The 27,526-nt window shown below is 54.4% G+C and overlaps 1 protein-coding gene and 1 non-coding gene across 2 annotated transcripts in view; one reads left to right on the top strand and one right to left on the bottom strand.

Annotated features, from left to right (window-relative positions):
• SPG7 (SPG7 matrix AAA peptidase subunit, paraplegin) overlaps nt 1-17,764 on the bottom strand; it is a 31,949-nt gene extending 14,185 nt beyond the window's left edge. The window contains 9 exon segments of the mRNA XM_024125086.3: nt 478-651; nt 883-1,045; nt 1,297-1,422; nt 2,526-2,628; nt 3,629-3,768; nt 6,291-6,532; nt 13,964-14,053; nt 15,225-15,327; nt 17,572-17,764. Of these exon segments, the coding sequence (XP_023980854.3) occupies nt 478-651; nt 883-1,045; nt 1,297-1,422; nt 2,526-2,628; nt 3,629-3,768; nt 6,291-6,532; nt 13,964-14,053; nt 15,225-15,327; nt 17,572-17,754 (1,324 nt within the window). The 5' untranslated portion in view covers nt 17,755-17,764.
• On the top strand, nt 15,552-15,658 carry LOC112065239 (U6 spliceosomal RNA). The gene has a single exon (XR_002891919.1). It is a non-coding gene; the product is annotated as a U6 spliceosomal RNA (small nuclear RNA).
• Nucleotides 17,765-27,526: the final 9,762 nt, after the last annotated feature.

Below are 27,526 nucleotides of genomic sequence, written 5' to 3'. Positions count from 1 at the left end.
ACACACGCACACACACACACACACACACACTCTCTCTCTCTCTCTCTCCCTCCCTCCCTCCCTCCCTCTCTCCCTCTCTCTCTCTCTCTCCCTCTCTCTCCCTCTCTCCAAAGAGGATCTTACAGGAGTAGCTCAAAGAAAAACCAATTCCATTAAAAAGAAAAAGAAATTGTGCGGAAGCCAGTCCAGAGGGCATCTCAAGGGCAGCAGACACGGCACCCCGGCCGCACCCACGCTGGGCACAGAGACTCTCACAGCAGCAACACTCCCTGGGCTCCCCTGAGACTGACCACCACCGTCGTGACCCAGCCGACATGGCATTCCCCCCTTTTCTTCTTTTTTCTTTTTGTACTACTGCCCTGACTCTGGGAAAGCGAAAGCCGTTTCTGGTCGTCACCTCCGGAGAAAGAGTCCCCAGCGCCGACAAACCCTCGCGGCCCCCGAGCAGCGCCGCCGACCGGCCCGAGCAGCGCTCACCGTCCATCTCCACCAGCAGCTGGTTGAGCGTCTGCTCCTCCTCCGTGCTGGAGAAGCCGGACACGGTGGTGGAGCGCTTCTTGCCCACGGCGTCGATCTCGTCGATGTACACGATGCAGGGGGCCCGGGCGCGGGCTTCCTTGAAGAGGCTCCGCACGCGGGCCGCGCCGAGGCCTGAGGACACGGGGGATGGGGAAGCAGGCGGGTCAGGGGCACAGACCCTGCTCTCGGAGAAACCCCAGCAGGTGGACCCTGCTGCACGCTGCCGGCCCACTCCCTCCTGGACCCCCCAGACCACGGCTCCCCAGAACGTCAGCGCCCCGTTCCCTCCACGCCCACGACTCCCTAAGGCAACCCGGCCACTGCAGAAGGAGCGCGCCCTGGACACGTGGTCGGGGGGCCCACCTCCAATGACCTCTACGAACTCGGGGCCAGCCATCGCCAGGAAGGGCACCTGGGCCTCTGTGGCCACCGCCTTGGCCAGCAGCGTCTTCCCGCAGCCGGGGGGGCCGAGCAGCAGGGCGCCCTTCGGGACCTTGGCTCCGAGCTGAAGGAAGCGCTCTGGGCTCTAGAAGGCGGCAGAGGACACGCACTGAGCCCCGGCGCTCCACAGAACCTTCGGGACGTGACCCTCGGGAGGCTTGGGTCACGTCCACGTGGCTGGGAAAGCGGAGCGCTCTGCGGTGACGGGTGACAGGCAGCGCAGGGCACCGTGGTCACGGAAGCCACCACGTAGGTGCTGGCCAAGCAGGGGGCTCACCGTGTAGCGCAGCACCGGCCGGGCAGTCCGCCCCGCCCCCTGCACCGCCACCTGCTCACCTTCAGATAATCCACAAACTCCTTGACCTCCAGCTTGGCCTCATGCATTCCTGCCACATCTTTGAAGCTGACTCCTTTCCCCGTCTTGCCGTCCACAATCGTGAAGCGAGCCATTTTAAGCTGATTCTGGGCAGAAAGACAAAGGGCGGAGCCCTGTGCAGCCCAGTAGGGCAGGGGGGAGGAGCCCTGGGTGCCGGCTCACCTGCACGTCCTGCCCCACCGTCCCCACTCACTCAGACGGCAGCTAAGGGCATGGTCCAGACACACGAGGGCGTTGACAGCCAGAAAGCTGCCCGGCGTCCAGCAATCTGCCTTAAGGGAAAACACTCCCCACGTCAACTAGGTGAAGCAACGTCTTTGCATGAGCCATCTTATTTCTCTGTGTGACCTTCCCCACTATCGTGTGATTTCTTTTTCCGATTATAAGAGTTATGTAAAGACACGCAGTTCTGGGGAGTGTTGGTACAAAAGTTACTTGGTCAATTTCTGGAGCGCAATCCAGCTGGACAGACAAGCTCTTGGTGAGGGGCTCAACCTCAGCCACGATCTCCTTCAGGACAGGCTCTCAAAAGATGCAGCTGCGTGGGATTCGCCACAGTATTATTTAAGTACAACGATAAACAGCCCAAAGTGTGCAAGGACTATCAAACTGGCTGAGCCAGGTACAGCGCACCCCACAAGACACCACGCTGCCACTGACAGTGTGCGCGCACGTCTTGAGTACCGAGGGCCCCGGTCCAGGGGGAAACTGGGGCGCTCTGTCCCCCCCGGCCCGTCCCCAGGAGGGGCTCCTCCACCGCCCTCTGCTGATGTGGCTGACAGGCCAGGTACGACTTGAGCGGGAGGGAAAGTGCACGTTACAATGGATGCCATGACAACAGAAGTATACTTCTAAAGCGCATAAAGGTCGTCCCTTTAAAGACAACCTTTAAAGCTGTCTCAGCTAGCAGGGGAAACCCCCAAACAGTCACGTCCAGCTGAGAGTGCAAAATGCAGAACACAGTGCAGCGTAAACCCCTTGGCTCAGCCGTCCACATGCCAGGAGAGGGGCCTCGGCTGGAGCCAGTGCTGCGCCCCCCAGGTCAGCCAAGCGGAAGGAAAGAAGGGCTGCCAGACGACGTCCAGGCTGACGTCCATTGTGCACTCATCCTGCAGGTGACGGGAAAGGGTCAGCACAAACGGACGAATCCCAGGAACACAAGCTCGGGGAGACGATCTGTACAACTTACAAAAGCACTGAATCCGCCTTCCCGTCCTGTCATTCCAGCCAGACGGAAAACATACCACAGGATGGCCAGGCCCACCGCTGTCATCCCCAGGGCATAGAGGGCACTACAGCATGAGAGAGAAAGGTGGGCACAGGCTCAGGCCCGGCCGCCGGGGAGCCGGCACACACGCCTCGCACAGGCTGGGCCCGCAGACGCGCCCAAGATGCGAAGGGCGCCCTCACTCTGAGATCAACCTGTGGAACCAGCGCTGAAAAGGGGTTTCCCTGTCCCATTCTCATCAACCACCCTCCTGCATCAAGTGCTCCCGCAGTCTCCGATCTGGAGCACGGCAGCGCTGGGCACGCAGAACCCGACCGTCGCATGAAGCCAGAATGTCACCTGCCACCCAGGCCCCGGGTAACTCAGGCCTGCCAAGAGCAGCTCGTCACCTTCCACGTATTTTGTTTTTCAAAAGTAGGCCATCAATTTTGGTCACTAAGGCAAAATCGGTGTATCAGTAACAAGAGAAAACCGTAGGGCATCGCCCCCCAGATGAAGAGGGGGACCCATCCAGGTGTGCCCCCCCATTCCCTACAACAAGCAGAGGTGCAGCCTAGGGGCCTGCACCCGCAGGAGCCAGAGGCTGTGGGACAGACACACAGCACTTCACAGACGCCGCTGGTCACCACGAGGGGACGCAGACCTCTGCACACAGTAGCGTCCAGATACATGGCCCGTGACCCGCTGATGAACGTGCTCCCACCAAGGAGTCTGCAGGCCCTGCCGCCCACAGGCCCTGCACGGTCTCTACGTCTCTCTTCAGCACGGAACCAAGAAGTTCCACTGGACACCCTGCTTCTCCCTTTCCTGCCTCATCTTCCCGTTTGCAGGCAACAGCAAACCCAACCTGGGCTGAATTCGGAAACACCACAGACAGCGGACGTGGTGCCTAGAAGTGACTCCAAGCTGGCCCAGGTCACGCCGCCCCTCACGCGCCCGCCTCCCACGAGGGGCTCTAGCTCACTGCAGGCACAGCCAGTGTGAGATTTTTATTGGGCTTTGTTTCTCACATTACAAAGCCAAGCCTGGTTTAGTTTAGAGGCACCCAGAAATGACCAACCTACTTTCCAAAGAATCCCGTCCGCTTATAGGACACCGGAATCCTGTCCTTGCCTTCGATACTCAGCTCATCCTCAGCTGCTCGAAGCTTCTCTTCAAACTTGTCGATATTTGCCACCTGCATTCGGTACATCAAGGCCAGCCGCTGGGGGCAGAAAGCAGAGGGACGGCGAGAAGGATGAACAGGTCAGACCGCGGGCCCTGAGGACAGAGAACGGTGGCCCAGCCACAGTGTGTGGACGGCTGCAGGGCTTCAAAAGCAGACGCCTGCCACTCAGAAGCCCCTCCACGTCCAGGGAGTTTTCATTCTCTCAAACGCAATTACAGCGACACGTTCTTGAAAAAACATTTTAAGCAAACGAAGGGCAGCACGTGTGTCTTCAACTCCGCACCCGGATCGCGCCCCGCCGTGGGGGCACAGCAGAGCCTCGGCAAGGAACCCGCAGTGCTGGACCAAACCTACAGTCACCCCGCGAAGGTTCCCTGTTTAACCATCGGCTGGGTCTGACGGTCAACCGAGTGGGCTCCTCCGTCCTCGGGCGGAGGAGAGATGAGGAAGAGGGAGTAGGTGGCGTCCTCCGGAGCTGGCGGGACAGTCTCGGCACCTCCACCCCAACCCCACGTCATCATCGTTCTGGCAGCCGGGCCCACGCTCTCCAGAGTTAAACCGTTCCAGGCTCGGATTCTAAGCACACTCCTGGAATCTAAATGGAGCAACCAGATCTCCCCCTGCTCCGGCCTCTTGAAAGTCTTGCGGGGTGACCATCGTTATGAGTGGCCAGTCAGGCTCCACTTTGTGGGCTAAGAAGGCCAGGTGGAGGGGCACACAGGGGACCCCCCAGTCAAAACCAAGCTTTGCACTGGAACGCCCCTTGGCCTTAGTGGCGGGATTAACCTAACGGACCCCAAACGCTTGGTCTGAACTTCATCGATCCTCGATTGCTCAAACACCTGCCCTGGCCAATTCGGATGGAAGGGAAAAACGTAGAAAGGACCCTCTTTTTATGTCAAAATCCAAAGGCAAAACGTATGATTCCAGAGGCCCCTTCAACCCCACGCCTCGTGAAGCCGTCGCTGATCCCCTGCGCCCGAATCAGCCGCTTCAGCAGCAGCCACCAGGCCCCTCGCCCTCGGGCCAGCAGCCGCTACCACTGCCCCTGGCCTCTCAAGGGCACTGGAACTTAACTGCTACTATCCGCCCCGCTGTGAAGAAGGAGAGGCTCACAGGGCTGGGCTGCGCCCACAGCCGCGCTTGCTCGGGCAGGATGAGCCCCCTCACCCCAGCACCCAACCAGCCCAGAAGCAGAGCAGTGGCCGGGGTGTCCGTGGGGCATGCGCTGGGGCACCGCGTGAGTGAGCCACCAGGGAGAAAGCACTCCGCCCACAGGCGCAAACCTGAGCTCCGGCGAGCAGAGCGAGCGCAACCAGAAAGCCCTCTGCCTCCCGGCGCGGAGAAAGCCGCCCGCTTCCCCGCTGTCTGAACTTTAACGGGAGGCGGGCAGGCCGCTGCAGAAACACAACCATCAAGTGTAACTCATGATCCCTGACTGGGTCCTGGATTAAAAGTGCTAACGCAGGGCTTCCCTGGCGGCGCAGGGGTTGAGAGTCCGCCTGCCGATGTGGGGGACGCGGGTTCGCGCCCCGGTCCGGGAGGATCCCACATGCCGCGGAGCGGCTGGGCCCGTGAGCCGTGGCCGCTGAGCCTGCGCGTCTGGAGCCTGTGCTCCGCGACGGGAGAGGCCACAACAATGAGAGGCCCGCGTACCGCAAAAAAAAAAAAAAAAAGTACTAACACAAAAGGCTCTCAGGCCAGTATAGAGGCACCTGGGAAACACAAACAGGATAAGTGTGTTAGAAAATATTCTGGGGGACTTCTCTGGTGGTGCAGTGGATAAGACTCCACACTCCCAATACAGGGGGCCCCGGTTCGATCCCTGGTCGGGGAACTAGATCCCACATGCATGCTGCAAGTAAGAGTTCACGTGCCACAACTAAGGAGCCTGCCTGCCGCAACTAAGACTCGGGATAACCAGATAAATAAATAAATAAAATATTAAAAGAAAAAAAGAAAATATTCTGGTATCGATGTCACCTTTCCAGGGCCTCAGGCTGGTGTCGTGTTCCTGGGGGTAAACGAGAGGGGTCGGAGATGGGAAGGCAGGCTGGACACTGACTCATCCTCGCAGCAGGGTCTGCACAGCCGCTCTCCGTGCGCCCACCCACCTGCTTCGCAGCAGCGCTGTCACTGGGCGTCTCTCCGCCTCCCTGACGCCCAACCCTCGACCTGGCACGAAGCCTGCAGCTTCCCCTCCCCTTCGCAGTGCCCCTCTCCTCCACCCCCTTTCCTTCCTGCTCCTGGCCAGGGCCGGCCCTTGCCCACCCGTCTCTCAGCCACCTGCTCCGGCCCCAAGGGGTTTCCACCCGGACAGCCCCATCCCCTCCCTCACCAGCCTGCTGGGCTCCAGCCAGCCGCACGCCAGGCAGAGCCTGGACGCCCGCTGCCCCCTCTCCCTCAGCCCAGAGCCCCTGCCGCCCTCCCACCTCCTCTCTGCACAGCCCCCGCCGGGACCACACTGCCTCGCCCCCTTCTCAAAGCCTCCAGGCCTCCTCCTTAAATCAAGACACCCACAGCTTGTTCTAAGCAACCCCGCCAGGCCCAGCACTCACAGGCCGCCCGAACACCACGGCGCCGGGGTGCAGGTACACCTCCACCACGTCGCTCTCAGGCACCACCTGCACCCGCTGCACCTCGCCCTTGGCCAGCATCTCGTGCACGAAGTCGCTCCAGGAGATGTTGCCGCCGCTGGAGCCGAGCGCGTTGAGCAGGCTCATGACCACAGCGATGACAAACAGCGTGCGCAGCCGCTCGCGGTACATCTGGTCCTCGCGTTCCCGGCGCCGCCGCCGCTCTGCGGGGTTGGGGGGAGCGGGTGTGAGACCAGGGCGGAGCCCCGACCCCGCCCCGCCCCCCCACGTCAGTGGGGCTTGACAGCCCCACGCCAGTGTCTGTCTCCGGTATGATGCTGCATCTTAGCCGATGCTTCAACACAGCGACTGCTTACACGCCGTTCAAGGTCACCAACATCCCATTCTCCGAGGTCCCACCTGCTCGGGTAACATGAAACCATTTTTAAAGTCAAAAGCCTCCCAGGACCAGCGCGGCTCCACAGTGACGCCACATCTCACTGACAGCACATCTGCCCAACCACGACCCTCGCGGGCCCTCCAGGCTCAACCAGACACCGACCCATTCCCAGTGCTTGTGGCACACACGCACGTCCCTGATAACAACAGCCTCTCCACCACCACCTGCCCGCCCCCCACACGACCGCCTGGGACTGACACCCAAGCGAGCTGCATGGCATTCACCAGAGAAACACTGGAGAAACAGCACGCTTAGAAGTGTAAAACAGAGTCTGGAGACCCGCTCCTTACCAGAACCACCAGATGAACTCCCCCGATTCACACCCGACTCAGGAGCTCCTGGGGGCGTCACCTCCCTCCGCCCACAGCACAGATGGGAAAGAGTCCCAGCAAAGGCAAGGCCACAGCGCTCCTCTCGCACCAATCACATGGGGGCACGGGCTGCGGTTTATGGACACGGTGCTGTCGACCCAGCACTTCACATGGTCCCGCTAGCCCACCGCCCCCAGGAGCCCACCGCCCCCAGGAGCCCACCGCCCGGACACCTCATCCACACCCCAGGAGGCCCTGGAACAAGCCGGCCTCGCTCACCTGTGCAGGGTGGGCCCACCCTTCCTAACACTCCAGGCAGCTTTTGCAAGACCTGGGGTTAACAGCACCTTTTGAGAAATGCGTGTACAATCCTTCACCAGCTCTGCCCAAGACAGACCTGTCTCAGCAACCAAAGCTTCCCAGTCCCTGCACCCACCGGACACCTCATCCACACCCCAGGAGGCCCTGGAACAAGCCGGCCTCGCTCACCTGTGCAGGGTGGGCCCACCCTTCCTAACACTCCAGGCAGCTTTTGCAAGACCTGGGGTTAACAGCACCTTTTGAGAAATGCGTGTACAATCCTTCACCAGCTCTGCCCAAGACAGACCTGTCTCAGCAACCAAAGCTTCCACTGTTCACTCACCCTCCCCAGAGGCCAAGCCGGCACACACAGCAGAGCTGGCCGTGGTCACCTCTCCAAGGACAGGCTGTGCAGGGACTCAGGGTCCCCTGCCCTCTGCACAGCCTGGAGGTGCAGCCACCCACACACACCACCTGCTTCTCCAACCGGAGGCCAAAGCATTTTAAATCGGTTTAGAAACCTGAAGCCTGAGGGACTTTCCCGGTGGTCCAGTGGTTAAGACTCCGTGCTCCCAATGGGGAGGAGGAAGGGTAAGCTGAGACGAAGTGAGAGAGTGCCATGGACATGTATACACTACCAAACGTAGGGTGGATAGCTAGTGGGAAGCAGCCGCGTAGCACAGGGAGATCAGCTCGGTGCTTTGTGACCACCGAGAGGGGTGGGATAGGGAGGGTGGGAGGGAGGGAGACGCAAGAGGGAAGAGATATGGGGACAAGCGCATATGTGTAACTGATTCACTTTATTATAAAGCAGAAACTAACACACCATCGTAAAGCAATTGTACTCCAATAAAGATGTTAAAAAAAAAAGAAAAAAAAGACTCCGTGCTCCCAACGCAGGGGACGCAGATTCGATCCTGGTCAGGGAACTAGATCCCACGTGCTGCAACTGAAGATCCCGCGTGTCGCAACTGAGACCCGATGCAGCCAAATAAATAAATATTTTAAAAATAAAAAAATAAATAAAAGGAAAAACCTGAAGCCTGAGAAGACTGTCACGGCAGCCATTTTGAAAACACGAAGGTACATTTTAGGTATTACTCTATCTAACAACAGATTATAACGGTGTATCTGATATTTCAAGCTCATAAAGGCGACCACTTACTGCGATTGTGGACAGCAGATTGACGTTCTCAGGTGAGACGCCATCTCTCTCAAATATTGAGCCTTCAGCCTTGCTCTCTAACAACCCAGCGGGAGCAAGCAGCTCTGGCAGCCGCGCTGCCGGAACGCCCTGCCACGCCAGCCGGAACTGGCTGGACTCGCTCTATTTCTGAAACTTTAACATAAAGAAACCAAATGTAACAAACCATATATCCGTAGTACTGATCAGGTATGAAATCATGAGGCCTGTTCCAAGAAAGACAACGGGAAAACACTTAGGGGAAGATACGAAAGTGAGACACAGGATCGGCTAAACAGATGGAAGATTCTTGAGGTGTAAGAGATGAAACAAGATCTGACCCTGAGACTCTACATAGGAAAGGCATGTGAACGCTCTGGGCAGAAAGGACATTCCCTCCACTCCGAGGGCCCCGTCTCCTTCCCACCAAGTCCATCATCCCTCCAGACTCGGGGACACGACGCTGCCAACTGGCGCCTCTGCCCACGTCCTGTCTGCGGGGGGTGAACCCGCCTTCGTGAGCACAGCTCCCCCCGCCGGCCGCTCCTCGTATATCCAGCTCACGGAGAGCTGAGGGTCACCCCAAAATCCCTACTGCCCGGGGCACCCAGGAAAGGCTGCTGTCTCCTAAGCCGTTAGACTGTCTACCCGCTGGACAGCAGCCTGCGGGACCGCTGGAAAACTATGGTCCCAAGAGTCCTTCCTGGGGGTCGGAGGATGTCAACTGCTGCCGTGAGTCACCTGAACCAGCCACCTGAAGACAAATGAGCAAGTTACGACGCTGCCGAACGTGCAGGCCAGCACTGCAGGAGCCCTCCAGGGGTTCACCCCAGCCGCGAGCACTGTGCCGCGAACGCTGGGCGGATGCAGCGACACCCCGGCTCTTGTTAATACCGCCACGGGGCTGGTCCTGACCCACAGCCCGGAGAGAAACCTGAAGATGGAGGTGAGGCGCGGGGACACCGTCCACAAAACGTGTTCTGGAAACGCCAGCCATCGCTGTTTGTTAACCTTTCACGACCAGGTAACTGTAGGCGCCACGTGCTCGTGAGAAGTAACAGAGGCCCCTCTTCCGCGTCTACTGGGCTCAGGGCCTTCCAACAGTCAATCTGACAAAACCGGGAACAGCATCACAACCAAAAAGTGGACATTACGGACCCAGCCACCCCTTGCGACCCGCGCTCCTGTGTGGCTTTAGTTTTGTGCGATTTCATCACAGGTCAACGTCTGCGTATGCATCTCCAGCCAAGACACGACAACTCCATCACTCCAACCGCTAATCTGTTCTCCAGCTCTGTAATCTTGTGTTTGGAGAACAGAACGCTATATCATCTTTCAGGACTGGCCTTTCTCATTCAAGGCGCTCAGAGGGCAGGTCTGAGCGGGACACTGGGCTGTGCTGCCTGCACGCAGTCCACAGAGCTGAGAGCTCACGGGCCGGTCAACTCCCTCACAGCCCAGAAGACACCCTCACGGAAAAAAAATCTTTGGTTAAGCAAGCAATTATCGGCTAATGCAAATTTAACGGACATGAACTTTATCCCGTTTTCTCAAGGCAAGCTACAGCTCATCCCAAAATGAACAAATATACAAGCACCACATGCAGGAGGTGGGGAGGCGCAGACCCACCCCAGGGCCTCCGCCTCATCAGGTGTGCACCAGGTGTGCACGGCGGCACGGGCGGAGGGAAGGCGCCGGCACGACCCTTTCTCCAGATCGACTCTGCCTCTGGTCCCCGGCGCTACCGTGTCTGATGGTAGCTTGCGATGGGATTCAGCGGCGGGAGCACGTGTCCGCAGCCACGGCAGGTCAGGACCATGCGCCGGCTTGAGCGACGGGACACGGGCCAGGCAGATGCAGAAGCTGCTCCGGTCCACCTACCTTCTCCTTCTAAAGGCTTCGCCCGTTTCAAGTTAAGGAATGGTCCCCTCTATTTTCTCCTAATTCTTTTCCAGTTTCGCTTTTTAAATGGAATGATTCAATCCACTCAGAACTTACGTTGGTATATGGAATGAGAGTCTAATTTCATCTCTTTCCAAACCACGAAACGACGGTTCCAAACCATTTCTCATACAATCTACCCTTCCTGCCACAGGGTGCAATGCCACTTCAGTTACGTGCTAATTCTTAGAGACAAACTAGACTCTGCTTCTGGATTTCCTACTTTGCTCCATTAATCTATGTGTTACCGGACCCAGCATTGACTTGCTGGGAGGAAACAGCGTTCCCATCCGCCAGCATCAGCCTCCTCACGGTTTGTCTTCCGTAACCCTGCGTATTTCCTCATGAAGCAAGCCCTCACCTTCCTCCTCCAGCTCAGAATGTCTCTGAAATGAATGACACACCTGAAGACACAGCACATATCTCAGAACGTGAACACACACGTGTTCAAACAATTAGCTTCCAAGGAAAACTATGATCTCGGTGATAAACTGCAAGTGATTACTATTAAAGTGCTACTTGCCCAACGCCAGGCAGAGTGCTCCTGACTGGGGTCTCCTTCAACGGTCAGGTGCTTACAAACCCCGGGGAAAACTGGGATTGCCAGCGCTACACCCCAGGAAGGTAGAAGAAGTATAATCTGCAAAGTAAATTCACACGGAAACTTGTGGAGTAAGAGACCTGGAACTGCTGACAAAACCAATGAAACTGTAGGAAAAATATAAAAAAATAATATCAAAAAAAACTGTAGGAGGGAATTCCCTGGCCCTCCCAGTGCAGGGGCCACTGGTTTGATCCCTGATCTGAGAACTAAGATCTCACATGCCACAAGGTGCGGACGGGGGGGAAAAAAAAAGGAAAAATAAAGAAAAATACCCATGGTCAAAGGTCATGAAGTGAAATGCTTAAGAATGCATGGGGGGACTTCCCTGGTGGCACAATGGTTAAGAATCCGCCTGCCAATGCAGGGGACACGGGTTCGATCCGTGGTCCGGGAAGATCCCACATGCCGTGGAGCAACTAAGCCCGTGTGCCACAACTACTTAGTCTGTGCTCTAGAGCTCGCAAGCCACAACTACTGAGCCCACAAGCCACAACTACTGAAGCCCGCACGCCTAAAGCCCGTGCTCTGCAACTAGAGAAGCCACAGCAATGAGAAGCCCACGCACTGCCATGAAAAGTAGCGCCTGCTCGCCCCAACTAGTGAAAAGCCCGTGCACAGCAATAAAGACCCAATGCAGCCAAAAATAAACAAATAAAGAAAATAAAATAAAGAAAAATACCCATGGTCAGGGCTTCCCTGGTGGCGCAGTAGTTGAGAGTCCGCCTGCCGATGCAGGGGACACGGGTTCGTGCCCTGGTCCAGGAAGATCCCACATGCCGCGGAGCGGCTGGGCCCGTGAGCCACGGCCGCTGAGCCTGCGCATCCGGAGCCTGTGCTCCGCAACGGGAGAGGCCACATCAGTGAGAGGCCCGCGTACCGCAAAAAAAAAAAAAAAAAAAACCCATGGTCAAAGGTCACGCAGTGAAATGCTAGGAACGCATGGGGGTGGGGTGGGGGACTTTCCTGATGGTCCAGTGGTTACGACTCTGCACTCCCAATGCAGGGGACCCAGGTTCGATCCCTGGTCAGGGTACTAAATCCCGCATGCTGCAACTAAAAGATCCCACATGCTGCAACTAAGACCCGGCACAGCCAAATAAACAAATAAATTTTAAAAAATAAATAAATAAAATAAGAATGCATGGGGGTACTTCCCTGGTGGCGCAGTGGTTAAGAATCCACCTGCCAATGCAGGGGACATGGGTTCGATCTCTGGTCTGGGAAGAACCCAGATGCCACGGAGCAACTAAGCCTGTGGGCCACAACTACTGAGCCTGCACTCTAGAGCCCGTGAGCCACAAGTGCTTAGCCCACATGACACAACTCCTGAAACCCGCGGGCCTAGAGCCCGGGCTCTGCAGCAGGAGAGGCCACCTCAATGAGAAGCCCGCTCCCCGCAACTAGAGAAAGCCTGCGCGCGGCAACGAAGACCCAACACAGCCATAAATAAATAAATAAATAAATAAATTTATAAAAAGAAAAAAAAAAGAAGAGCCAAGTCCCCTGGGGGCTTTCCCCCAGGGGTGATGATGAAGGAAGCCTGCAGCACGCACACTCCCTGAGCCTGCGGCCAGGAGGTCGACAACCAGAAACGTCTAATCTGAACCCAACCAAGGGCACTGTGGGAGTCACGACCAATGGAAAGTTACAGCTCCTCTCAAGGTAAACGAAGGGGCCGCCAGCGAAGGACGGACGTGAGCATCAGGAAAACGCAGGCCCTCCTAGAAAGTCGAGCACAAGGGGCTTCACCCCATAACCGGCGGGCTCTGCGGCCGAACCTCCAGACCCCCAGCTCCTGAAGACGTTTCTGGACCAGACTAGGGAGGAAGGTCCTCCCCACGGGTACCAAAACCTGGTCGGGAAGCCATCTTGTTCCAACTAAGCTGCCAGGGCGGCTGCGCCCTTCTGGAAAGGTGGGGCCTGGGGAACAGGACCAGTCTGTGTGCAGTTCTGGTGACAGGCCCGGGGTCCGATAAAGAAAGTGTTTCTCAGGCTGCCGTCCCCCCGGAGGCATCTGGGGCTCACAGGAGCCTGGCTCTGAGCACGACTGGCCTTTGGGTAAAGTACCTCCTCCAGGGCCCCCGGGCCTCGGGTCCTGCACCACCACCCACTGCAGCCACGGCAGAATCAGCGCCACTTCCCCACGCATGTGTCCCTCCCTGGACCCGGCAAAGAGCAGGCATCCAGCGTCCCTGTATGGAGAAAGGGCCCGTGACAGGGCCACTCTGAAAAGAGAGCACACAAATCACTGAGCACAGTGCTGGGCACGCTCCAACCATTCCTAAGGCCTAGCGGGTTCCACATGTATCAGCTCCCCGCAGCCAGCTGTCATCCTAGAGGTCAATTCAGCGCAAACCTCCCTTTTCATTTCCCTCCCCTTCACACAATCATCGAGTCCTAATTCCAGAGTCGAGAGGACACTTGCAAGTCCACCGTTCGCTGTGCCCCGGGGCTTGGGGCCCCACGCCTTCCCCAAGGCCACGCCCCGTACCATCCTGTCCTCTGGGGCTGCTCCTCAGGCCTGGAGGCAGTGCCAACACCGGTCAGGTGTGCACGAGAGCGGGGCTTCGGCCGGGGAGTCCTGGAGCCTTCCTCCCCCAGAGCTCTGAGTCCAGGGCGGATCCGAGGTCCACCCTCTCCACACAGAGCACAGCAACCCCACCCGCCTTCAGGTACTCTGAACAAGGGACACAGGTGCTGATGAAGCCGTCCCTAAGAGGATGGGCAGGAAGAATCCAGCAACTGCATCAGGGGCGGGGGCAGGCGTGATCCTAGGACGGGCTTCCTATTCCTTAGACTAGAGCACACACGTGCAGACAACCAAGGCAGCCATCGCTTAAGGCCTTATGGATGTACCTTCGTCATCTTCAGGGCTCCTCCCCTTGGCTTTATCGCTGCCTTTAGTCTTCTGCTTCCACCCTGAGGTGTTAAAGTAGTACGTGCCTCCTACAAGGAATAGGGAAAGCGTTTAACAACAATCAGGCTTGCAACTACAGGGGAACCCTTAGGAGAAGAGTGTATTCCCAGACAAGCAAAACAAAACAGACACTATCTGAAAGCTACGTGCACAGGATCTAGAAGCTGGGGTAACCATTCTTACTCTAATATCTACTCATTATAAATAATGAACTACTTCAACTGGAGTAAGTGTTTTTGTAATTTAAGTTAACCAACGTGAGGGAATAAAAATGATGAACACAAACTTGAGAAAGTGTCATGAAATTGCTGGAGAACAGCCCTTTCAAGACATGCAGTCACTTTAAATGAATTTAAACAAATGAACAGCGGCGAGCGGTTTCCGCACGATGCAGCAACAGCAGCCCCGGGCCACCACCTTCACCCAGACGCGCCCCCCGGACCACTCCTCACACCACAGGCTCTGACTCGTCCAAGGTCTGAACCAACCACTGCTTAAAACGGGGGAAAGCGTCTCACAATGTGACTGGGCTACACCTTTCTTCATACGCATTAAGAGAATCACAAATAAAACTGCCTCGAGGTCCACCTTGACACGGGGGTGTCTGGAGGTGACGGCAGCGCCACTGGGGGCACGTGTAGGCTGCCGTGACCGGGGTGGGCACGTATGTAGCAGTGGGAGATTTCACTTCTTCCCTGTTCCAACTGAATACAGGGGGGAGTAAAAGTACAGGTGTCAACCCTTATGGTCCTTTGACCTAAGATCAAAAGAGACAGCAGGATGTCACAAGATCTCATTACACGGTGCAACTCCAGTGTAAAAGCACGTTAACTGTAGGCTGTGTTGACTTGCCTTCTCTACGTAATCCGTACTCAGCCAGTTTGTAGCTCCTTACTAAATGTTCCTGGAGTGGGCTACAGCGCATGAAAAACCTTTGTCAAGTAGCCCGACTATTACCAGAATTAAAAACGAAAAAAAGAAAGACAACTGGAAAGAAGCAAAAATGGCTTGTTCAGACCTCAGATAAATTTCCTCCTCATAAACTTCATTTCAGAGCATCTGAGGGCTCACGGTGAGTAGCAGCCGAAGGTCCTCTTCGTGATTTCGTTTTTCTGATGACGTCAAACAAGCACATTCTCTGAATTTATTCACAAAGGCCACAGGCTCTGCCTGTCACCTCCGTCTTCAAAAGATACACACCTAGAAGTTTCCAGAGTCCGACTGGATTCTGGACGAGATGCTGTTTCACCAACAATCTGCTGATCCCTTCAAACGTCGGCGTTAGCGGTCGCAACTGGAAACTCTGAAAAGAGCAACACGCAGAATCAATCACACCAACACCACGGCACACCCAGGCAATGCAGACTGAGTCCCCGCTGCAAAATCTTTCCTAAAAGCTCTAATATTTATTTACTTGTAATATTTACACTGTCCTGAAATATGAAGCGACGGTCTGAGCATTACTGAAAAGTTTTAACATAACATCAAAAGAAAAAAACAAACAACAACATCAAAACCTTAAAAGCAGTGCTTGCTTCGGCAGCACATACACTCAAGTTGGAACGATACAGAGAGGATTAGCATGGCCTCTGTGCAAGGATGACACGCAAATTCGTCAAGTGTTCCACATTTTTAGGACTCGAGGACATGGGGAGGGGGAAGGGTAAGCTGTGACGAAGTGAGAGAGTGGCAGGGACATATATACACCACCAAATGTAAAACAGATAGCTAGTGGGAAGAAGCCACATAGCACAGGGAGATCAGCTCGGTGCTTTGTGGCCACCTAGAGGGTGGGAGGGAGACGCAAGAGGGAGGGGATATGGCGATATATGTATACATATAGCTGATTCACTTTGTTATACAGCAGCAACTGGAGGGGAGATGGCGATATATGTATACATATAGCTGATTCACTTTGTTATACAGCAGCAACTAACACAACAATGTAAAGCATTATACTCCAATAAAAATGTTAAAAAAATAGTAAACAAAAAAAAAACTAAATAAAATAAAATGGGGATGTTGATAAAAAACAAAACAAAACAAAAAACCTTAAAAGCAAGCGAGCAAGTCAAAGAAATGCTGAACTCAAGGTGCAGAACACTGGCTGCCATTCTGTGAGCCAAGGCTCACAACTCTCCTGCAAGACCCAAGGAGCAAAGGCCACAGTGGCTGCCCAGACCCTTTGCTCCCCACAACTCCAGACGACTATTCCTTGTAGAACATTCCCAGGTAATCCACCAGTTTCCCGCCTGAATGTGTTTTATGTTATGGTCAACGGTCCACCTTAATTTCTTCTATCTCTGTGGTGGCAATTTTTTCATTTCTGTTTTATTTACTTATACTTAATTTTTTCCCCCTTAGCTCATCCCTGGTCTGCTGATATTACGGAGGAAAGTAACTCCTTACCAAAGGAGTATATTACATGTAATTTCCTGTTAGCAGCAGGTTAAAAATTCCTCGTCCATACAATTATTGTCCCATTTAATTAATACTACTATTCTTGGCTCAGTGATGACCAGGAGGCATATAAGGGAGGACCATAGAGTGTGGACTGGGCCCAATAACTGAGAAACATCAGCATGTTAGATATAATGGGGGAAAAAAAGACATTCTTCAAAGCCAGCCCTCAACACTGCTTGTTTAAACCAGATGACTTTATTACTATTATAGCCACTGGTGAGGTTATCTGTTTAGACTTCACAGGTATGTGTGAATTGCCTACTTCAGTCCTTATTTATTTTCATAGAATAATCAAAGAATCTGATTAAAAATAATAAAGTATGATTTTCCTTCTCAACAGAACTAAACAGCAAAAACAAAAACAAGTGTAATGCAGCCATAGTTGCCCTCATACTCAGAAAAGGAGGCCAGGAATGTAGAATAGGATTATGATATGAAATTGGTCCTCAAGTTATGGTAAAACACAATAACAATAATACACTATAACCTAAAATGTGAGTGTCGAGGTCCTAAGAGAGGGCTAAAAAAAAATCAGCGAAAAAGGCTGATTTTTCAGCTTAGAACTTAGGGTCTTTGTTTTCAGAGTGAAATGTTAACATTAACAGTGCCTGGAACACACCCTTCACACAGAGGGTCTATGAATTTGAATCCATAACATGTCAAGCTACACGACAAAAGTAAAACACAGTTACAAGGTACTTTGCTCACACAAAACACTTTCTGGCAGCCCACTTAGAGCATCTGGAAGGTGCTGGAATTCATCTGGTTGGGATCTGATCTATATGAGCTAATAGTTCTCTGCCAGAAATTGATGAAAACTCTTTCTCGATTCAATTTCAAAACGCCAGGAAGACGGGCAGAAAATACCAACACACGAAACAAGGACTAGAAAAGTCCAAGTATGAACTGTGCGGCCTCGCCCCCGGCCCCTCCCTCGGGCTGCCCGCCCGTCTCGCCCCCCACCCCTCCCCCGGCTGCCCGCCCGCCCGCCTCGGCCCCCGCTCCTCCCCCGGGCTGCCGGCCCGGAGCTGCCTCTCGGACGACGAAGACCCGGCGGCGGGAGGGCATCTTCCCCGCACATTACCTGCAGGACTCGGCCTCCAGGCCCGACGACTCCCATGAGAGGCCTGTGGACAACATACGGCCACCTCCACCCGGTCTTGCCGGAGCTGCCTGGGCTCCAGCCAGAGTAGAGGCCCCGCAGCCGCCCCGGCCCTGGCCCCGTACCCAGGCGGAGAGCGCGCAGCAGCAGACACGCGGCCGCCATCTTGACCCGGAAACGGCGCCTGCGCAGTCGGGGGAGGGGGGGGGGTGTTTCCTCGGGGCGCCTGCGCGGTCCGGGCCTCGTTGGGGCACCTTCGCGGTCAGGCCTGCCAAGCCTGTCCCCAGCTCGCGCATTCCGGCGCTGCACGTGGCGTCCGCTGCACCCCTAATCCGACTGGAGTTCTCTAGCGGTTTGAGGTGTCACCTCGTGCGGAGCGCCTCGAGTAGAGCTGCAGCCAAGGAGGGCATCGGAACGCCGCGCCGAGCCGCCGCTCCCGTAGGGACTTGGCGCAGCGGGTCGCGGGGCTTCAGAGCGAACGAGGGAGCCCGAGGGGCGCCAGACCCGGATCCTGAACCCGACTCCGACCCTCAGACCTGGACCCTAACCCCTACTCCGACCCTTGGACCCCGGCGCGGTCTTGGCGCGAAGAGGGTGCTGCCGAGGGGAGGAGGGCTTCGCTGGTCCGGGCTCTGGCCGCAGAGCCTGCCCGGGTGGTGCCCGGAGGGTCCTACGGACGGAGCGGATGAGGAAGGGGCTTAGGGTAAGAGCAAGGACTTCAGGAGAGGGTAGCTGAGCCCCCCGGCGCAGGCGGCTGGCAATCTTGGCCTACAGATGCTTAATTTTGGAGAGGTAACCATCTCGTCCGCTGTTATTTTCTCCTGGAGGCAGGCTGACTCCCTCTGGAAGTCGTGCCCAGCTCTGGAGACCAGGATCACAGCCCGGGGGACGTAGTCCGCTCTATCCCTGGAAGGCGGGGGGGTGGGGGGAGTCTGTGGTTTTATCCCTGGGATTCCGGACCCGAGGGTCCCCGCCTCTTTCCCAGCCCCCCGGAGGTCTGGTGCTTGAACCCTTAGCTCTGAGACTGCTGATTTTGTTATGGTGACTTAAGTTTGTTTGTGTGTTTTTCGGTAATCCCCAAATTCCTAAGGTCATTAGACGATAACCAGTCTTACTGAGTGCCAGCTAGTGCCTGGCTGTGTATCAAACATTCTTTTAATCTTCACAAGTGTGCGAAGTAAATGCTTTTACATCTATTTTACAGATAAGGAAACGGACTCAGGACACTTTAAAGTAACCTTTCCAAGGTCACAGCTAAGAATTAATGGCACAGAGTTTCCGCGACGGTCTGACTGGTTTCAGGGCCTGTGCTCTTCGTCCTATGGCTGTGAAGGTCATATGTGCTCCCCCCTCGGTCGTGAAGCTGCAAAGGTTTAGGGACATTTTTTTTAATGCAGCGTCCTGATTATAGGTCCCCGCTCGGGCAGTCAGGTTCTTGAGTGTGGTTGATTGTGGAGAGGGGGCTGCCCCTGACCTGCACAGCTGGACTGCCTGCCTCTCACTTTCTCTGAAAAATCCATCCATCCTCTCCGGTGTCCTCCTTCACTGTTTTTCTTTCACTGGTTAACCTGTCCCACCCACATTCTGCTGTCCACTCTCCCCAGACCAGTCCCGTAACCGCGACCAGGCTTCCGAGTAGTTTCTTGCCCCCTTGCACCCTATCAGAGCTTGTGCAACGCTGCTCTAACAGGAAGTGGCTGAGCCCCACCCTCACCCGGTTCTCTCCTAACCCAGCACAGAGAATTTGTGACTCACAGCCTCTAACAAATTTGAACGTGGGGAGAGTGTAAGATGCAGTCCTATTAACATTGTTTGAAGTAAAAAGTGTTATTGGAATCTAAGCTCTTTGCAGGAGGTTCATTTGGAAGCAGGGCAGGGTGATAGCAGGAGCTGGGCTTTGGGAAAGGAGTGCTGGCTTCTGTCCTTCTGAGTCTGTGGCCTTGAGCAAGTGATTACCTTCTCCAAGCCTCAATTTTCTCATCAGTAAAATGGGGATAAAGTTATCTGCAGAGTGAGGCTGATATTGGGTGTCCCACGGGGTTGTTGTAAAGGTAAAATGCAATAAAAATACATGAAAGCAGCTCATCAGCTGGGAAGCCGTCCACATCCAGGATGTCGTGGGAAATGAGGTTCTGGGAAATATTAATTCACTCATCCAAACACATTTACTGAACAACTGTGCTTTGAGAGCTGGCTGCAGCCCAGGCCTCAGGTGAGAGGTGGACCTTGACTCTGAACCCCACCCTGCTCAGTCCCACCACTGCAGTGGCCTTGGGCGATGGGGGTTCAGTTAGAGAATTCAGACGCCCAGTGGCCTAGACCCTGGAAGAGAAGGACCTGCAGCGGGGGGGGCGGGGGGGGCCTTAGCAGACCCGGCTCCTCCTGGGCCCCACTCCTGAGGCACCGCCTTCACTTTCCTGAGCCACTCCTGTCCATCACCTGCTCTCTGTTCTTTCTGTACCTTGTGACTTGTGTTTACTCAGTTCTACTTCCTCAGCTCTCGGAAGCCTGTGCACATCAGGACCTTTGGGCTTGGCTTCCCTTAACTATGTCAGAGGCCATCACGGTGAACTGGCTGCGGCCCAGGCTTGTCTAGGCCTCTGTATCACCTCCCTGACCCCAGGCGGGAAGGGCAGGGAGCAAGGCGCCTCGCCCTGCTGCTGTCCCTCTGACCCTTGCTGGGCTCCTGTGCCGCCAGCTGTCAGCCGAGGGGCTTCGGGCAAGCTGCTCTGACGACATCTGTCCATCCCCTTGTCTGTAAAATAGGAATAACACTTTAGCAGTCTGGGACAGAGGTTGATCTTTTGGGCCATCTTTGGCTTTAGGATATAAGCTTCGTTATTAATATCAGAGCAAATAATTATTTGCTTCTTCGCAAATTATGCAGCTTGGCTGCAACTAAAGTGCTAAACTTTTTTTAAAAAAATCACAGTTCCAATAAGGAACTACTGTATAGCACAGGGAACTATATTCAGTAACTCGTAATAGCCTATAATGGAAAAGAATCTAAAAAAAGAATTGATAGGGACTTCCCTGGTGGTCTAGTGGTTTAGAATCTACCTTCCAATGCAGGGGATGGGGGTTCGATCCCTGGGTGGGGAACTAGATCCCACATGCCTCGGGGCAAGTAAGCCTGCGGGCTCTGGAGCCCGAGCAGCATAATGAAGACTAAGACCCGACGCAGCCAAATAAATAAATATTTAAAAAATAAAAATAGAAAAGAATATATATATGTATATATATATACATACGTACGTATAACTGAATCACTTTGCTGTACACCTGAAGCTAACGCAACATGGTAAATCAACTATATTTCAATAAAAATTTTTAAAAAAGCATAGTGACTCCACACGTGGGCCTGGTCTTTGGAACCCTTTGGCCGTCGCATAAGGTAATGACTGTAACTGCACCCATAATGGTGAGCTGCTGGCCTGAGGCTGTCTTGCAGCTTTGAATGACCTGGCCTGTACCTAGATCTTTGCCCAATATTAGGTTGTCATCTGTAAAATACACTCCCCTGTGGAATGTTTGAATAAAGTCATCATCCTCGGAATTTTGGTAAAGTTTGTTTCTGGACTGCACATCTTTCTTAGGAAACGATTTCTTCTCGTATGGCTCACTAATTGGGTTTTACTCACACGTACAACAAGATTTCATAATATCAGATTTGTTCTTGAAAGGGGAAAAGTCCATTATTACTAGCAAGAAACCTGTCCAGGAATTCGCACATGACTAAGTAGCCATGTATTCCTCAATAGTTCTCCAGACGTGGGCGTGGGATTCTGGACAGACATTTAGGAGGGTCCTGGAAAGGGCAGGTCTGTGTTAACACCCAGAGTTCTGGACAGCACATGCCAAATTCATTAATTTAACCACTTGCTCTGTTGATTATATCAGTTAGCCATTGCTGTGTAACAAATTACCCTAAACTCAGCAAGTTAGAACAACTGGTGTTTATTGCCACACGGTTCCTGAGTGCTTGGCCTCACCAGGCTGCAGTGCAGGTGACGCCTGGGGTTGTGGTCACTTGAAACTTGCCAAGTGTCCAAGGTAACGCCCTTGCCTGGCTCCTGGCAGGTGGCAGCAACTCCTCACCGTGTGACTCCATGGGCTTCTCACGTAATGTGGTGCCACACGGCAGGGACAACCCAAGGGTATGAATCCCAAGGGGCAGGAGTCCTCGAGGGCCAGCTTGGAGGCTGCTGCCCGCAGTGATGGTTGGAGAAGATGTCTGCTGTTCATACCTGCTCAGTAAAGCCCATCCGCTGGGTTCCTCACTACCCGTCGTGTGGCCCTAGCCCTTTGTAGTGTCACACTAGTCACCACATTGGTTAGTTCAGGGAGAGGACAGTCATCCCCCAAGTCCTTCCTTAGGACTCATAGGTTGTTGGGTTTTTTTTTGGCCGAGCCACATGGCTTGCGGGATCTCAGTTCCCTGACCGGGGATTGAACCTGGGCCCCGGCAGTGAAAGCTCCGAGTCCTAACCACTGGACCGTGGGGGAGTTCCTAGGGCTCGTGTTTGCAAACGGGGAGAGGACTTTGCCTTCGGGGTCACGGAGTAGAGGCGTGAGTTGACAGTGCAGCCAGCACCCTCCGAGCGGTGGTTGGAGCGGATGCGCCTCCAGCAAAGGGGGAGGCTGCAAGGGAGCCTCCAGACAGCCCGGTGTGTGCCCCAGATCCAGTCACAGTGAGTGGGCACCCCCATCGTCCCCTTGTCAGGGGCCAACCCCTTTCCTACAGTGCGAGTTTGTAGTGGGATTTCTGTCTGTTCAAATTGCGGTTTGCCTGTCCAGGTTCTTTAGCCGCTGGGGAGCCACAGCCAGACACCCAGGGTTCACCTCCACGCCCTGGCACCTGTTCAGAAGGCTTGTCTGGGTCCCGCTGGCAGGAAAGAGGGATTGTGTCTGGATGTCCATGTTATAGCCAGTGTCTGAAAGTTACAGGCTTGATGTGTCTCTGCTCCCTTGGGTTACCTGTTAGGGGGATGATAAGATAAGGAAAGAAGGAAGGCTTCGCTGTTCTGTGTTTTGTCTCCCGGGAGCTCCCCGTTGGACGCGACCTGTAGCCACTAGTCAGATACTGTGCCCATAACACAGCTAGCAGCTGTCACAGTGAGGCTCCGTTTCACCCGCTGGACAGAGCATGCTGTCTCCCGGAAGGAGGACGGTCCTAGGCCTTTGTGCTTTTCCATATTAAGACATAGAGTGGCCACCGGCTGGCTGCTTCTGGACCCCAGAGGTCTGTGGCTGTTAACGGTTTATCAGCACATCAGTGGTGGGCCTGCCTCTGCAGATGTTCCACAAACCACGTTGAAGTTGGACAGTCACAGCAAAACGGGGAAAAGACAGTGACGAGCAGGTGCTTGCAGAGGTCCTGGCCTTTCCTGCCAGCCCACCGAGGAAAACCTGCCTTCCGCCGACCTCCTGTCCCGTTCAAGAGGTGGCTGGCCCATTCTCGATATTCTGTAGGGCAGAACAGAAAGACAAAGGACAAAAATAGCTCAAAAGAAAGAATGAAAGAGGCAGAGGATGGGGAAGACACACCAGTGCTGTTACTGGTCCAAAGCGAAGCTGATGGGGAGATGGGGTAGGAGGCTGGGGGCGAGTTTGGGGGGGGTTGGTGAGGGGCCTCCAAAGCAGTTGCAGAGGAGGAAGGAAGTGGAGAGAAAGGGAGATTTTTGTGGTGTAAACTGAAATTGCCTTTGACAGATGTTTACTGCATGGCTGTGTCCCGGGTGCTGAGGACACAGTCGTGAACAAAGTGAAGGCTGGTCTCAGTGGCCTCCCGTTCTAGTGACGAACCCTGAGGCGGGGTGACCAGGCTCCACAGAGAAGGGAACATCTGAAAAATTGTGGTGAAATATGCATAACATAAAATCTGCTCTCTTGGAAGGGGAAGGGAAGGCAGAAGCTGGGAATGTGCAGGTGGGAGATGCTCTGTGGCCGGGTTGGGTGGAGGGAGGCGGAGGGAGGCGGGGCTGGGCTCAGGTCAGGGCCAGAGTGCCCAGTGGTCAGGACCCTTCCTCTGTGCTGGAGGGGCTGGAGGGTTTTTTTTTTTTTTTAACATCTTTATTGGAGTATAACTGTTTTACCATAGTGTTTTAGTTTCTCCTTTACAACAAAGTGAATCAGTTATACATATACATATGTTCCCATATCTCTTCCCTCTTGCGTCTCCCTCCCGGGGCTGGAGGGTTTTGAGCCCAGGACCGATTGCTCTGTTTTATAAGCATGATTTGGACTGCTTCGTGGAGAGTAGACTCTAGACAGATGGGAGGTGGGGAAGGGGAGGGCAGGAAGACCCTGTGTGGGCAGAGGGGAGGTGCGATGACAGGGGCTGGTCTCCAGGAGGCCCTGGGAACGTGGGGATCTTCCAGCGTCCCCCGGTGGCTGGCCGCTCGGCTTGCCTTGCACTCCCAGGGCGGCCAGGCTGGCCGAGCACAGGGTCAGCACACAGGACAGCCTCAGCACAGATGTGGCGCAAGGTGAGGGCTGAGCGCTCAGACAGGCCTCCCTCCAGGACAAGCTGCGGCGGCGGCGGCCAAGAGGCTCAGGGGTGCAGGCACTGCTGCCTTTTCTCTGTGATTGACGGGGTTGATTTGACAGAGGAAGAGGTGGCCGCTTCTACATAGAATTTCAACCATGGCTCACGTACTCCCCCTTCCCCCGTGGGTCGTTGACAAGATAGACCAGCACAGGCGGCTGGGTACCAGGATCTGCCAGCAGCTTCCCCCAAGGGGTCCTGTGTTTCTGGAATTCCTCTTGTGCCCCCTCCAGCCAGCCCTGGTTGGAGAGGGCACAAGAGTCGATCAGGTCAAGTTGGAGATTATTTGGAGACAGGAGGATACTTTGGCTTCACAGATGCCTCAGTTCGCAGTGTGCAATTTGGGTTTTGCCGTCTCCACCCCTGCTGCTTTATGTTTTATTTCGTTTGACAGTTTATTTGTTACTTGGGCCCTAAGGCAATCGTACATGAGGTTACAGTTTAATAAACAGAATAAACAAAACAAATCCCGTAGGCTGTGTTTACAATCCGTCTCTACTGGCAGAAGGGAAGAGCTGAAGCACCCTGAGGGTGGATGGGGAGAAGCTGGCCTGGCCAGACCTCGCAGATGCAAGAGGGGTCACAGCCCCAAACACAGGAGCCCAGGGGCAGCCAGAGCACGTCTACGTGCACATCTGTCTTTTTAGAATCCCCTTTAAAGTTGTGAAGTAAATCTGGGTTTCAGTGACAAACTGTATTAATTCCTGTAACACCAAATGCCCACGCTGTCCCCAGATTACCGTATCGTGGGAGTTAGATGCACGAGCCCGCCCCCCGCCCAGGACCGTGAGAAGCAGGCAGGGGCCGGTTCTTAGGCTGAGGCCAGGGCAGGAGCTGGGCGGCTGGCGTCCAGGCCCTGCAGCCCGGGCCTGGGCAGGGCACGTCCTCCACGGCAAACCCACCGGCAGGTGCGTGAGTGACATGTGGGACAGCTCCGGGGCCATGTGCAAGCCCACGGGCCACTGAGGCTGGGCTAAGCTCCATCTTTATGCGCTGCTTCACCGTTTCCCATGTCCCCGTGATCTCCAGGGCCGAGCCTCCTCTCGTCCTCCTTGCTGTTCTTCCGCCCGCCCATCTGGTGGCACACAGCTCCGTCTTCTGGGCCCCAGGACTCTGAGAACAGCCGTCCCCACAGGCCAGCCACGGCCCCCAGGCCGCTGAGCATCTGTGCACCCTGCTTGCTTCCGTGGGCGTCCGAGAACTGGAGCTGGATGCAGCGTAACTCTAGAAATGAAATACGGAAGGACACTCCCAGCACTAATGTGAGCATTTCCTTAGCTCTGTGGCCACGGTTAACAGGCGTCGGCTGCGTCGTGCAAACCGTGCTGGGCGGGTTATTCTTCGTGAGAATCCGGCCAGGTAGGTGCTCTCGTCCCCCATTGCAGGTGGGGCAACCGAGGCCCTGAGTGAACGCGCTGCCCCGGGTCACAGTTAATAGGGGGCAGAGCTGGGCTCTGAACCCAAGCAGTCTGGTGCCAGAGTGTGTGCTCTTAAGAACTACTGCCGTGGGAGAGGGATCCGTGGGATCTTGTCTACAAAGGACGGAGCGCACGCCCGCTCCGAAGTCCGTAGTCACGGTCATCTTGCTGTTCATGTATTAAATACGCATTATGCATTATTTTATTTAATTTATTTATTTATTTTTGGCTGCGTTGGGTCTTTGTTGCTGCACGCGGGCTTTCTCTAGTTGTGGCGAGCGGGGGCTACTCTTCGTTGCAGTGCGTGGGCTTCTCGCTGTGGTGGCTTCTCTCGTGGAGCAGAGGCTCTAGGCGCCCGGGCCTCAGGAGTTGTGGCTCGCGGGCTCTAGAGCGCAGGCTCAGTAGTCACGGTGCGCGGGCTTAGCTGCTCCGCGGCATGTGGGATCTTCCCGGACCAGGGCTCGAACCCGTGTCCCCTGCATTGGCAGGCGGATTCTTTAATCGCTGCGCCACCAGGGAAGTCCCTATGCGTTATCTTAAAATGTTTTTATATTCTTTGGGACTTGACCTTGGCATGACTGGTGCTTGGTCATTGCAGGCCTGGCGCGTTCACAGCTGCACCACCCTTGCCTCCAGCTAAGCCTTTAAATATGTAGATTCTACTACGTAAGAGCCCAAGACTTTTTGATTATGTGGGTTGTGTCTATTGATGTTTACCATGTTCGTATCAAAACTGAGAAATGTTTAGGACACAAGAAGGCATGTTCCTCAGCTGTCAGAGGGACCGTTGTCCCGCATCATGCATGTGCACTCAGGAGCAGAGGGAAACAGACACCTCCTAGTATTGTCAGGAAGAGAGTTTTACCTTGCTGACACCCACAAAGGGTCTTGGGGCTTCCCCCTGAACCTCGCTTTGCAAGCTGTGGTCTAAGGCAAACATGGCAATTCTTATGTAACTAGAATTATTTTTTTACCAAAGATATCTATGAGTGTTGTACATTTTTTTTTTTTCTTAGCCACACCGTATGGCTTGTGGAGTCTTAGTTTCCCGATCAAGGATTGAACCTGGGCCTTGGGCAGTGAGAGTGCGGAGTCCTAACCACTGGACCGCCCGGGAATTCCCCATGGGCATCATACATTTAACAAGGGAACTTAGATTCAAGATTCTTCTTTGGATGGACCTAGAGATTATCATATTAAGTGAAGTAAGTCAAACAGAGAAAGACAAACATCATGTGATATCACTTATATGTGAAATCTAAAAAATGATACAAATAAACTTATTTACAAAACGAAAACAAGACTCCTAGACATCGAGGACAAACTTACGGTTACCAAAGGGGCTGGGGGGGAGGGAGAGATAAATTAGGAGTTTGGGATTAACATACACACTACTGTATATAAAATATCTTGTAATAACCTTTAATGGAAGAGAATCTGAAAAAGAATATGTATATGTATATATATGTATACCGAATTACTCTGCTGTACACTTGAAACTAACACAACATTGTAAATTAACTATACTTCAATTAAAAAAAAAAAGATTATTCCTTTTGGGCCCTTCTCCTGCTAAGACGACTTCAAGTACCAAGGGACGATTTGGGGAATTTGTTTTTAATATAAAGTCTTTACTGAATTCAGCATTACTAAAAGTTTCTGAATTTACCATCCTGGAAAATAAGCACTGTAGTTAGTTGCAGAACTGGTACCAGCCAGAGGGCTGCTGTCCCAATCCCCCATCACCAGCGGAGCTCAGATGTATCTCCGAGGGCTGCTTTCCAGGGATGGCAAGGAGCACGGCCTCCCTGAAGGGACGTCTGTGGCTCTTTCACAAATCCAATGAGAGGGGCTGCAGGCGGTGTCATGTCACTTACTTGAATGTGTCTGCCTAGCAAAGCTTCTGGCGTATTCTACTCCAGTTACATTATCACAAAACGGTGCTTCAAGTCCTGACTGACTGTGAAAGTGT

Source organism: Physeter macrocephalus, chromosome 17, assembly GCF_002837175.3.
Source record: "Physeter macrocephalus isolate SW-GA chromosome 17, ASM283717v5, whole genome shotgun sequence".
In the NCBI taxonomy this organism is placed as follows: Eukaryota; Metazoa; Chordata; class Mammalia; order Artiodactyla; family Physeteridae; genus Physeter; species Physeter macrocephalus.
The sequence above is the reverse complement of the archived record's forward strand: the minus strand, read 5'-3'. Positions and strand labels throughout refer to the sequence as shown.